Source organism: Amphibalanus amphitrite, unplaced genomic scaffold (genome assembly GCF_019059575.1).
Source record: "Amphibalanus amphitrite isolate SeventyFive unplaced genomic scaffold, NRLGWU_Aamphi_draft 000035F_arrow, whole genome shotgun sequence".
In the NCBI taxonomy this organism is placed as follows: Eukaryota; Metazoa; Arthropoda; class Thecostraca; order Balanomorpha; family Balanidae; genus Amphibalanus; species Amphibalanus amphitrite.
Window position 1 is genome coordinate 1,298,592 of NW_024881531.1, and position 12,780 is coordinate 1,311,371.

The 12,780-nt window shown below is 47.5% G+C and overlaps 1 protein-coding gene across 8 annotated transcripts in view; it reads right to left on the reverse strand.

The window, feature by feature from the left end:
* The window catches only part of LOC122371295 (derlin-2-like), a 34,561-nt gene that overhangs the window by 5,159 nt on the left and 16,622 nt on the right, over window positions 1–12,780 (reverse strand). For 3 of the 8 annotated variants that reach the window (XM_043347509.1, XM_043347518.1, XM_043347499.1), the window contains exon 2: window positions 952–1,206. In XM_043347509.1, the coding sequence (XP_043203444.1) occupies window positions 952–1,044 (93 nt within the window). In that variant the 5' untranslated portion in view covers window positions 1,045–1,206. The other 5 variants (XM_043347564.1, XM_043347526.1, XM_043347553.1 and 2 more) reach the window with 5 other exon arrangements.

Below are 12,780 nucleotides of genomic sequence, written 5' to 3' on the forward strand. Positions count from 1 at the left end.
AAGTCAATGGGGAAATATGGAAATTACTATTTTGGTGCCGGGAATGATCTGAAACTATCTCAAGCATATACATAGAATCGCGATTTCATGCACTCCTTGCAAGGTCCAATGCTTCACATTTTCATTGTTACCCTTGCGTGACGTCATCTGTGACGTCACAAGGGTCATAAACTTTTCTTCAATAACTCCCGATCAAATTGAGCTAGAGATATGGGAAAGCCACAAATGGACTCAGAAAGACCTGCCGAATTGAAAGATATGCAGCATGACCTTACTCGACCAGCTTCGTGACCTGAGAGCTCTGACCTGCCCTTGTCACGAGGTCAATTCCGTAAATTGACCTCACCCTAACAAAAAGTATATCACTCGATGCGCCTGAGCCAGGTGAACACGATTATGCCAAAATCGCGGCTCTAAGGCCATTTTTTGCGAAGTTATTTACCAAAAACCGAGCCCGAGCCCGTACCTTAGGTCACTTGACCTGACCTCAGAGGTCACCGGTTGACCTGAGACCTTTAAAGCGGATTCCTATCAGTCACTCTGCATTGTACTCTGCCTCATACGACCACTTTACGACCACTTTACGACCAGGCCTTAAATTTTAGTTGAATTAGCGGCGCGTTAGCGAGGTGGGTTCAATCAACCCCTCTTGACCGGGGCAAATGTAGAAAGGCGATGGTCCAGCAAGTGAATTTGAGGAATTCTGAAGATTTGATCGTGTTCCCCACTCAATTCTGCGTGAGATGCCGGGTTCCGACCTACGTAACTTGAACGTAACGGATACGGCGGCCGCAAACGTTAATCGAGGTCCCGAATTCCCTATTCCTCAACACAGGCGGAGGCCGGTTCTTGGTCTGCGCAATATGGCCGCCACCATTAGACACTATGGCCAATAGCATTGAAGCGGCAGTGCTCCCGTGAGCAGTATTATCCGCATCAGCTGACACTTACCACAGCCAGAGTGGTTAGAATGCACCCAGTGGTGTATGCTCTGGTCACAGGTGGCATGTTCAAATACTCTTCTACCATTGGATGGAATGCCATGACTCGTAATTGCAGTTGGAACTTCAAGTGGCTCTACAATCTACAGTAGCATAACAGTCTCTGATAGTCTCTACTCTCTGGGTCTTGGCTTGTAACTTGACTTGTATTATGCAACAAAAAAACTCAAGTTTATGAGCATGTAGATTTGCAGGCAGCATCAAACTGAAAAAAATCAAGCACATTCATCAAATCAAATCAAACACACCAACCAGGGCCCTGTTTCACGGGCGATAGCAATGGACAGTAATTTTTGATGTATCACACTTATACCAACCGTATTTCGTACAACGAAATTAGACACCGACGACACCATTTCGATGTTTACGCAGTTATTTCATTTATTACGCCGATGTTATTTATATTGATGCAATGCTATATAAACCTTGCATAGGCCACGGTATATATAGAGTACTAGGTAAAACCGGTTCGAAATTACAACACTAAGGTATTTTGACCACTATTTTCAGCTGACCCTTTAAAGGGACCCTCCCACCTTAACATTAGTTTTGAGTTGAGATAGCCAAGTTTGCGGCCAGGCTCAGAAACCACCATTTATCCTGGTCGCAACCCCCGCAGCTTTATGGTGTTCAAGAAATGTCTTCCCTTTACTTGCAGGGTGGGACCAGCGTAGTCCCTATCTCTTAACCATTACGGGAATCTGATGACGTCATCAGGCTTTCGAACGTCCGTTAAATGTTTGACTAAAACGTTTTGTAGCACGCGGTGGTATATACTGCTTTGCGCGCAACAAATGCCGCACTTTCAAATAAAGTCGCTAGGAACAGCGGAGATCCCAAAAAGTGAACAAAAGTAAAAGTCTAATATCTTGAAAACCGGTGAATATTTTTCGATGAAATTTGGTAGATATTCGTTTTTGCTCTTTCTGAACCGAGCGACATCACTTTCATGCCAATTCATTAACTTTTTTGAAGGTGGGAGGGTCCCTTTAAGTCTAAAAAAGAGAACTAAGCAACAAATTTCAATGAGTTTTATTATTTGTATATATATTTTTGATTTATGATCAGAGACCACGCCATGTATGAATCTGTGAAGCATTAACGAAAATCCAAGAGGAAGAAACATGCAAATGTGAACTTCTACATGAATCGCCAGGCTTTCCAGCTGAGGAAAAAGAAGAAGTTGCTTTGGAGCACCTACTGTCGTACCCAGAGCCTGCTTGACCACGCCCGCTTCAAGCGCTGCAGCAATGAGCTGAGGAGGCTGACCAGGAGTCTTCGCAAGGATTATGAGAGGAAACTTGCTGCAGACCTAAAGCACAACCCAAAAGGATTCTGGAGGTACACCAACACCAGACTCCGGACCAGAAGCCATCTTGCAACCATGAAGGACAAAGACGGCTCTGTTGTCTCAGATAGCCAGAAGATTGCAAACATCTTGAACAGTTTCTTTGGCAGTGTCTTCACGGTTGAAGGACCTGGCACTACACCGACTCTAGACGGCAGCTTCAACGGTCCGTCACTGGAAGATGTCGATGTGTCTCCCCAGAAGGTTGAAGCAAAACTGGCTGCACTTAACCCACGAAGCTCCCCAGGGCCTGACAGTATCCGACCCAGTGTACTTCGTAACTCTGCGAGCGTCTTATCTTACCCCCTCAGTCTCCTCTTCAGGAAATCTCTGGACTCTGGATGTCTACCCGCAGAGTGGAAGACAGGGGAGATAACGCCCATCTTCAAAAAAGGAGATCGTCAGGAGCCAACAAGCTACAGACCCGTGAGTCTCACTGCAGTGCCGTGCAAAGTGCTTGAGTCACTGGTAAGGGACAGCCTACTTGCACACCTAACCTCAACTGGCCAGCTACATCAGGCTCAGCATGGGTTTCTCCCCAAAAGGTCTTGCACCTCACAGCTCCTGGGGGTGATTGAGGACTGGACTGCTGCCATGGAAGAGGGAGTTCCTGTTGATGTGGCGTACTTAGACTTTGCCAAGGCATTCGATTCGGTACCACACAAGCGACTCCTAGGCAAGTTGAGGTCTTATGGTGTGTCGGGTCGACTCCTGAACTGGATCCAGGCCTTCCTGTTTGAGCGCCTTCAAAGGGTGGTTGTTCGGGGATGCAAGTCAGCCTGGGCTCCAGTAACAAGCGGCATTCCGCAAGGCACCGTCCTCGGTCCTGCACTTTTCACAGTGTATGTGAACGACATGCCAGCACAGGTCACCAACACAGTGAAGATGTTCGCAGACGATACCAAGCTGTACTGCAAGATGACTGCCAACCACGATGGCCTGCAGGACGACATCGACGCTCTGGTCCGCTGGTCGGAGACATGGCTGCTCCCCTTCAATGGTGCGAAGTGCAAGACCATGCACCTAGGCTTCCACAACCCAGACCGCACGTACCACTTGAATGGAACTGCTGTCGCCACCTGCGAGGAGGAACGAGACCTAGGTATTATCATCGACAGGCAGCTAAGATTCCACAAGCAGACAGCCGCTGCCGCCGCCAAGGCTTCACAGATACTCGCAGTGATCCGTCGGTCGTTTGCGAACCTGGATGAGTTCACTTTACCTCTTCTTTTCAAGGCCTTAGTCCGACCCTTCCTCGAGTTTGGGAACGCCATCTGGGGTCCATTCTCCAAAGAAGACCAGAAGAGACTGGAGAGGGTGCAGCGACGCGCGACCCGCCTGATCACGGACCTCAGAGACCTGCCGTACCCTGACAGGCTTCGCCGCCTCGGCCTCCCATCGCTGCACTACCGCCGTCGTCGTGGAGATATGGTGACCGTGTACCAGCTCTTCCCGGGACTTCTGGATGTGCCGCTTGAGTCACTGCTGACGAGACACGAAGCGCAAAACACGCGAGGCCACCAGTGGAAGCTGAGGAAGCCAAACGCCAAGCATCTTTCTCGCAGGAACGCGTTCAGCGTCAGAATCATCAACGATTGGAACGCCCTGCCAACAGACGTTGTCGCTGCTGAGTCGCTGTCGTCTTTCAAGGCGCGGCTGGACCGGCACTGGTCGAGCGTGATGTTCGACATCCCTACCCTGTACTAAGGACCATAGCCTCTCCGATTATGCCTTTCACTCGATACGAGCGGGACCCATAGGCCGAGTGGCCTTATAACCCGATGACCAACTAAGGTAAGGTAAGGTAAGGATAAATTGTTGGCTATCTCCGCCATTTCAAAAATTATATATCTTAAGTTGCAAGGATTGTTCATGGACAAAATTAATTTTTCACAATCAAAATTTAAAATTGAAGGACAAAAAGTAATATCAAAGGCCAACTCCCTTTTGTTGAATTTCGAAATTACCTTGGTTCTGAGCTGTTCAGCCTACCGGACCTGCCAATGCTCTACCATGAATTGTCGAGTAACTTCAGTGATGTGGGGCTTACAACATGGTCAAAAAATATCAAAATTGAATTATCTATCAGATTCTGTGCCTTTTGTTGCGTTTTAAAGGTTGGAAACTGTGTTTAGTTGATGTTCAATACATAACCACCATTGCTGTCCATGGTTACCCTGTTCCACTATATGTAATGATTCTCAAAAACTAGATCGATGTGGGGTCTAAATATTTCACTAAAATTAACAGAATCGCTTACATTATAACATATGAAAATGTCAAAACGTAAGAAACGCGGGAAATTAAAAAGATTTACGTCTAATTCTAAAACTTCGAATTTTGAATACAAAACAGTTCTGGACGAAAACATAGCTAGATGGCGAACTAGTCATTGTTGGGCTCAAAAAGACCCTTTATTGAAATAAAATTCAATTTTCTTCCAAAATATGTATGATTTATTGCAGTTTAAGAATTAAAAGATGCATTATTTTGGTCTGGTGTGCGTTGACTTCCTTGCCGCCTAAAGTCACACGGTGAGAGTTAATGGCATATTAATAGAAAAGAAGACCGATGTGGGGTCTATTTAAAGCATGATAGTAAACAAAATTGAATTTTGTATCTATTGGTATAGGTTTTTAAACAAAATAAACGCGGGAACTTTACGAAACGTGGTATTGAAAACTGCCGACCATAATTATCACCCGCAGTTGCGCGCAGTTTTCTGTACTGCTATCGCTAGCAAACGCCAGCTTTTGTATTTGATTGGTTTAACGGCGTTTCTTTTACTGATTGAGAACACTTTTAAGTTTCAAGCTATTCAGCATGGCTTTGTCTTTGAATTTTCTTGTTGGATTTGTTTTTGATAGGCCACGGAACAGGAAACGGATTTTGAAATGTATTTTTATTGTGAGTTTATCTGTGCCGGGTGGGGTGGATCTGTGTCAAGTTTCTTTTCTGTGGTTAGTTGAGATACAAATCAAAATAGTTTTATATTGATTTGCCATCGGGATTATTAGGTAGGTACCTATCCCGAAGTATGTACCTAGTCTACCTGAAGTCAAGTCTATATAAACCCCTCACCCAGATTCATTTTGGTCCTCTGCTCTCTTGTTTCCATGATCCTGATCCTCTCCTTCTCTTCTGCGTCTCAATCTCCTGCTTCAGGTTGAGACCCTCAGCTATGGTTGGCCATTTCGAGTTGTGCTTTTGGAGCTTGCAGCAATGCGTGTTGCAAGTAACTCACCAGAAAAGATGATGCTCTGAGAATTAATAAACAAAAGCCCACAAAGTCCTGTAATTGACAAGTTACATGGATAAGTTTGAGTTATTATATTAAAAAAGTCTTGCAATGTGTGTAGCGATCATGAAATACATGCCCTCCGCGGGCTTTGTCCACCTCTCCCAAACATCCACCCTGCTAAGGGTTGGACAGACAACTATCCGATGGGGGAAGCCTGGAGGTTCCCCCAGGGTCCAATCTTATAAAATGTCTTACTATTCTATTCACGACATTTGGTAACATTTATGGTGATGTCAGTGCTGTCAGTGCTGAGTCTGGGTGACTGAGTCTTGACAACTCACCTCAACCTGGGTGTCTGCCCAGACCAATGTTTCCTCATAATGTCTCCAGGTCTCCACTGCTCTCCTTGCCTATTTCAGCTGTCTACCCCTGCACGCCTGATTCCTGACTCCCTCTCTCATTCGCTTTACCCAGGTTTTGCCAATGTTCTGAGTGTGCAGTTGCTGCTTTTTGGTGCGCACACACCCCAGACTCTCCATCCAATTAACGCCCGAACAGTTGCTGAAAGTGCCTCCCACCAGACTTGCTGAATGGCTACTACTTGCATATGCTATCTGGACTGAAGCTTCCCCAACTAGCTGCCATGGCTCTCGGCAGCTGGGCTTAATAGGTCACAGGTCAAAGTTCATTTGGGTGAGGTTCATAAAATGTCAAGGACATGTGTAAAATGGATCAACTGGAGGGTACTGAAAGTTTCGTCGCAATCGGCGTCTTTTTTATGCGAGTTATGAGTTATCCGCGAAAAACCGAGGAGGGGTCCGTTCGACCCCCCCCCCCCATACGGGCGAGGGTTAGGCCACATTCGGAAAGTCAAGCTACATCTAGCTAGGCACATCAGCATATCACGGGCGTTTGACTAGTAAAATATAGACATTTGCAGCCTTTTTTGACGTTGAATAAGCTGATTTAGTTATAGGTCGTCAATCGTCATTATGTGCCTGCCGCCGCTTTTGTCGTCTTCATTGTGTGCTTTGTGGTTTTTTAGTTTTGATCATATCATCCTCCATCAGGCTTGTTTCTGGCGGTGGTTCTGGAGACAGCGTGTCGATCCAGCTGTAGAACGTCATCCGGAGGTGGCAGAGTGTGATGGCCAGCCACGCGGCGCGCGTATCGACATTGACCAGAAACTATCACATCATCTCCAGGTCAGTACCTAATTGTGTGAACCAACGCGTCCACAGGTCAGCTGTGTCCCTTTTCGTCACTAGATCAGCGACGTGATGGCAATTCTGTGACCCGTCACCGCGTCCTTAGGTGGGTGGCTCGGGAGAACTTTTTGTGTTGCCGGGATGGGATGTCTGCTAATGCAGGTGCCGCTGCAACTTAGTGTCGTGACGTATGATGGGTCTCAGGTTCGGGTTTCGATTTCTAGAGTGAGAAATGTGTGTACAGGCTTATATACTGTTATTATAGCTGAGTGTGCGTCAGGAAACGTTATGAGCTATGAGTCGTGGTCGCCGTGGCTCGTAGTGGTATTTGACGACCGTCGTGACCTGTGACGGTCACCGTGACTGCTATGTGATGGTCGCCGCGGCTGGCATATGACGGCCGCCGTGACTTCTATAACGGCCTTCGTGACTGAAACTTGACGGTCGTCTTGACATGCCGCGACTCGCTGCTTTACAGGTCACTGGTCGAGGGCGCTCGAGCTGACGGTGTCTTCCGACGGCTCCACGGTGACCAGCGCCGCCACCGCCGAGACCATCCGACTCCTGAAATGCTAACGGCCGTGCACGAACAAGAGGCTCTAAGCATCCATGTGCAAGGCAAGCGCCATGCTCAGAGGTGTCATCCGAAGAAGGCCGCACAGTGCACTTTAGGCTGAGCTCGGGTGTAGTGCGCGCCGACGGATAGGATGAAATGACGGGCCGGCCATCAGATTTCAGTGCGGGGATCAAGATGGTCGGAGCCGATGTGGCTCGGTTGATGGTGTGCCAGGGTTGATTGAGAGTGAAAGCGAGACACCCGGATCTGTAAAGAATACGCCGATACGGGTCTCGAACGTCGTCTCGCAATTTGTTCTCTGTAATATGACGGCTACGCCGTGGTATCATTCACTCTCGGTGCGCTAATAAATAATAAATAGGACAGAGGCTGGAATTAAGATATTATATTTGGATGTAAGGGGCAGGTTTGGGCCAGCGCTATTTTCGAAATCGTGAGCGTGCTAGTTGCAATCAATCGCGCTTCTTGTTGAGCATCTGTGAGCGAGAAAATACTTTCTCTGGAACTTAGCAGTTCGTCGTGAAATATTTGTATCTTTGGAGTAAGTTGTCAGAACATGAATGCATTTTTGGTGTCCACTGCAGCTGCTGTTCTGGAACAGAAACATGCCGAGATCGGCTGTGTATGTATGTTGTGGCAAAATCAAGCAGCCGTACCATGAATCAAAAGCGATATGTGAATTAAAGTGAATATATTTCACTATTTTTCAGTTTTATCATACAGATCACAGAAATGCGTCAAATACTGATCACACCCGGTTCCAAACAAAAACGCTTACGATCACTTGAAAATAAATAAATAGATACCCATGTGGCTGCCTGGCGTGATCCGAGACACACACACTCTCTCTCTCTCTCTCTCTCTCTCTCTCTCTCTCTCTCTCTCTCTCTCTCTCTCTCTCTCTCCCTCTCCCTCTCCCTCTCCCTCTCCCTCTCCCTCTTCCTCTCCCTCTCCCTCTCCCCCTCTCTCCCTCTCACTGTTGTTGCTGACGCACACGGCCGAATCGGCCAAGATGGAGAGCACGGAACGATGTTGGTGACTGGCGGACCAGCGAAAATAGGAAAGGAGATGAAAAGCTCTAGCTCCCGTCTGCGCGCGGAAGGGCGCTGATTGGCGCGGCTCACAGACTCCATTGGCTCATCAGACTGTTGTTGGTTTTCTCCCTCCCCTCCCACAGGCCTAGCCAGGTAGCTTAGTTGTGCGCGGAAGCGAGCGGCCAGAGCGGCGCTAGGCGTCGCCCTCCCAGGTACCGGGCAGTGCAGCTGGACTTGCCGCGGATGGTCCGCCTCTGATCTCGGCACACTCGGCAGAGTGCGGCCGGACACGCCATGGAGTTGCATAGCGTGGATAGGCCGTATGGTGTCGCTGTCGTTATTATAAAAGCGTAAGTAGAAGGTTGAAGCAAGATAGAATGCCATCTTTTTTCGAGCTTTGTTACAAATTATTAGTATTGGCCGTTTCATTACATATAATATCGCAAAGCACAGCTTTATGCGCTGGCTTCAATATATGCGCGTCGGTTGCGGCAGTAATCATCGAAGAAATATATGATTTATGAACGTTTCTTGGTCATAGAATGATAAAACATTGCAATGTTTACCTGTTGTAAAGAAAACTCCTATACTGCCGCTCTATCGTCCGGAATTATTCGTGTTTGATTACGGCGATTCCGCCACTCTATCAGCTGATTTTTGTTTCCGAGTCACGTGACCAACCGGTGTCTCCCTGGCATAGGCCACGGTATGGCATAGGCATTGATATGCACTGTGGTGTGACCAGGGGGGTTCGCTCCCGTGCTTTCAGCATTACGAAAAATGGCAACAGCCCGTGAGCAGCATCAGCGCTCACGCACATGTTCAAGGAAAACGACATGTAATGGACTGCTAACGACGGCCCTCTCCACCAATCAGCGCTCGGCATCTCGAGCGCTGATTGGCTGGTAGCAAACGCGTCATATGTGGGTCTCATTTTTTTGCGATCAGTGAACGCGTTATTTAATACACAGTGGCCTATGGAGAATGGCACGCGGAACTGAAGGTCAGTGTTTTATTGCTTCGTACATGCGAATGGGGGTATTTGAGTGGCATTTGACACCATTTTCGAAATCTACAGTGAATTTCTGATCGACTCATGTATAGATTTTTATGAATTTGACAGTATTTGTGCTACATAGTCGGTGTTTTATGTTGGTGTTGTTTCTCTCGACCTTTGTCTTGGACTCTTATCCTATCTTTTCTCGAAAATGCTTACCATAACCAGGTCTTAACTGTATCTGTATAAAGGGAATATGTGTTGAATATGAGGAGAAGGTAGTAATGACCATTCTGCCTATCAAACTGCCAGAAGGTGTGCTTGTAAGGTGATTGAAACTGCAGTACGGGTTGCAGATGTGGGTTTGACACAAGGCTATATAAACCAGGTAGAACGCTCCGGGAAAAAAGTTGGAAACAATAAATTAGTTGCGGCATTCCCTGATGACGCGAATGTGGGTCAGCGGCCGGCGGCCGGCGGCCGCTAACACTGTATGAGGATGCATGCACGGAACTTTTGCTTGTTGGAGATTGCGCTAGGCAGATAAATGTTAATGTTAGGATATGTTTCGAAAGTAAATTGAACGACGCTTCGAACGCCGTCAATGAATTTGCGATACGACGACTATTTGTTTAGTTAAAGCCGGCGAACTTTTACCTTCCGACCGCGCGGGGAGGCGATACGGTGCCACACTGACGGTTTTTACGATAACTCAAAATTCTTTTGAGCTAAAGAGCTGAAATTTGACATGTACAATCTTTTGATCAAGCTGGATCTTCTGGTACAAGTCGCATATTTAACCCTAGAACGCCTAGGGGGGGGGATTGTATCAACCCCCCCCCCCTGAGGTTTTTTCGAAGTGCACGCTAAACGGCTTGTCGTAGCGGGCTGAAATTTTCAATACCCTCTGGGGCAACCTTTGCGCATCTTTTGCCGAAAAAAAATTGATCGGGTCATGTCAGGTCACGGAGTTATGACGTCATAAGAGGTACAGCCTCCGGCCGGATTTTCACAAACTGAGTGCCAACGCCCGAGGTTTCCTGCCGGTGGTACGGACATCGGTTGATGGATCGTGATGAAACTTCCCATGCATGTTGGGGCAAGTATTGGCTATCATATGGTATAAGAAATTTGACCGGGTCAGGTCAGGTCACGGAGCTATGACGTCACAAGAGGAACAGCGTCCGGTACTATTTTTGAAAAGCGCCCGAACCACTATTTTGCTAATTCTTGTCACCTCAATGGGAATATGCAGCAATATTAGCTTCTATAGGGAGCAAATGGACCTCCCAAATCCAAAAATACAATCAGATTTCAAAAATTTAAATTTTAATTTTTCGAATTTCTGCCGCGGACTGTGACCTTGCCGACTTCCGGCGCTCCCAACGCGCCATTTTTAGAGCTAGGGAAACGAAATACATACCAAACGATACAGAATTGATCAAGGAACACGATAGTGAAGGTTTCAAGTCGGTATCTCCCACCATTTTGCCGCAATCGCCGCCGAAAGTTGAAAAAAGTCTATTTTTCCGAAAATTTGACCTTTGATCGGTCAAAAGTAGGTCAAATGTTGACCTAGGACCAAAAAATATACCACCAATCGCGAGATCTCGTTGAGAGCAATCCGTTGGTTTTTTCCGCTAAGCTCTACGACCTTCCGTTTCGAAACGCCAGGGGGGGGGGTCGTAACAACCCCCCCCCCTGGTCGTTCGTGTTATGAGAAATGGCCTGGTCGTGCGAGGGTTAAGGTACGTCAGGTTGTTGACCTATGTTATCGCTCGTGAGCCTCTACACAGTCCAAAAGCAACGCAATTTCTGGACACTCAGTGGTTCAGTGCCAAGAAATTCTTCACAGAAAGATGACACTTGGCAGAAAGAAGAGCTGTCGGTTTTTTACCGTTCGTATGTGTCGTGTTTTCACAAGAGTTTAGTAAGGTCAGGTCCCTCACGTGACCTCCCCTCATAACTCAATAGGTTTACTATCATAGAAGAGTTTATCAATCGCCGGAAATCTTAGCCAATCCCACTGGACACTGGATCTATAGCCAAATGGGGCCCTCCAGGGCCCTGTTTCACCGGTGATAGCAGCACGCCGATTTTACGACTTGTCAAATTGGGTTTCCATGGAGACATCAACAGGCCCATTGCTCCAACACTACCACAAGTGTGACGTCAGCTCGCGCAATTTGATAGCAGCGTGGTAGCAGCAGCCCGTGAAACACCGCCCTGACTGGCCACTCCCTCTGAAATCCACAATAACATTGGGCTGCGGCCACGGTTATGTATTAATGCTTTTCACTAACAGAAATACAACAACTTCAACCAACACAGTGCACGCCGCCACAACAGTCCGACCCGGCCCCCGCCGAAGTTAGTTGGTAGCACTGCTGCTCCACGGCGTACATTTCCTACCAGCCCATAGGGTTTACATGTTAAATGGCCTGTTTTCGGCGAGCGATATCTCGGTCAACCTTTGAAGGAATCAATGGTTCTTAGTCTCAAATGATAGATCGATGAATTTTCTTTCGACAATTCCTCTACCATTTTTCACGAAACCCAGCCGATCTTCTACGGCGTACAGGGTAAAGATTTCTCTGCACGCCAGCACCCGCGATCCGGCTCTCCGATCGTCGGCGCGCGGTCCTCGGTAGCGCAGTCGGTAGCGTATCGGGCTACGGATCCGAGGGTCGTGAGTTCGAATCCTGGGAGCGCCGCGTGATTTCGGCTAGAATTGAATGATGTAGATTCTGGAATGCTTGCATACTCAATTATTAATAGCTAATTGAATGTATTTGCCCCCTAATCGGCCCCTAAAACCTGTTATTTAAGAAATTTAATAAATGAATGTCACGTGCGCGTCACGACTGCCAACCATAAGCGCTACCATATTCTAGTTTGAACTAAGTTTTTGCTAGTCCCGACCACATATAGTAGGTTTTCTAGTAGTTATACTAGAAATTCCTACCAAAGTTCGTCCTACCCTTCACTCAATATACCCTGGTCCGACCCACGTCCCTGATATCGACTAGCACCCGCGGCCGGATGCACATACGCGGAGCCAATCATTCCGAATGTGACCTGCAGCTTACAATTGCTGTGTCGCATGGCGCATGGCACAGGATGATTCCTAGCAGCTGTCGGGTGGAGTGGAGAAACAGCACGTTGCGGCACACCGCGCCGGCGACAGAGCTCAGCAGGCCTGGTTGGAGGCTGGAGCCGGAGGTAAGGGCGGACACAGGCACAGACATTGCAGGACAAATAACAGGATGTCAGTTAGGGATATAATTCAAGACGAATGATTCAAGACGGCCTGAAATAATGCAAATTTTGCTCACTTGGATACCAACTTCAAACTTGACGTTTATAGCACCACG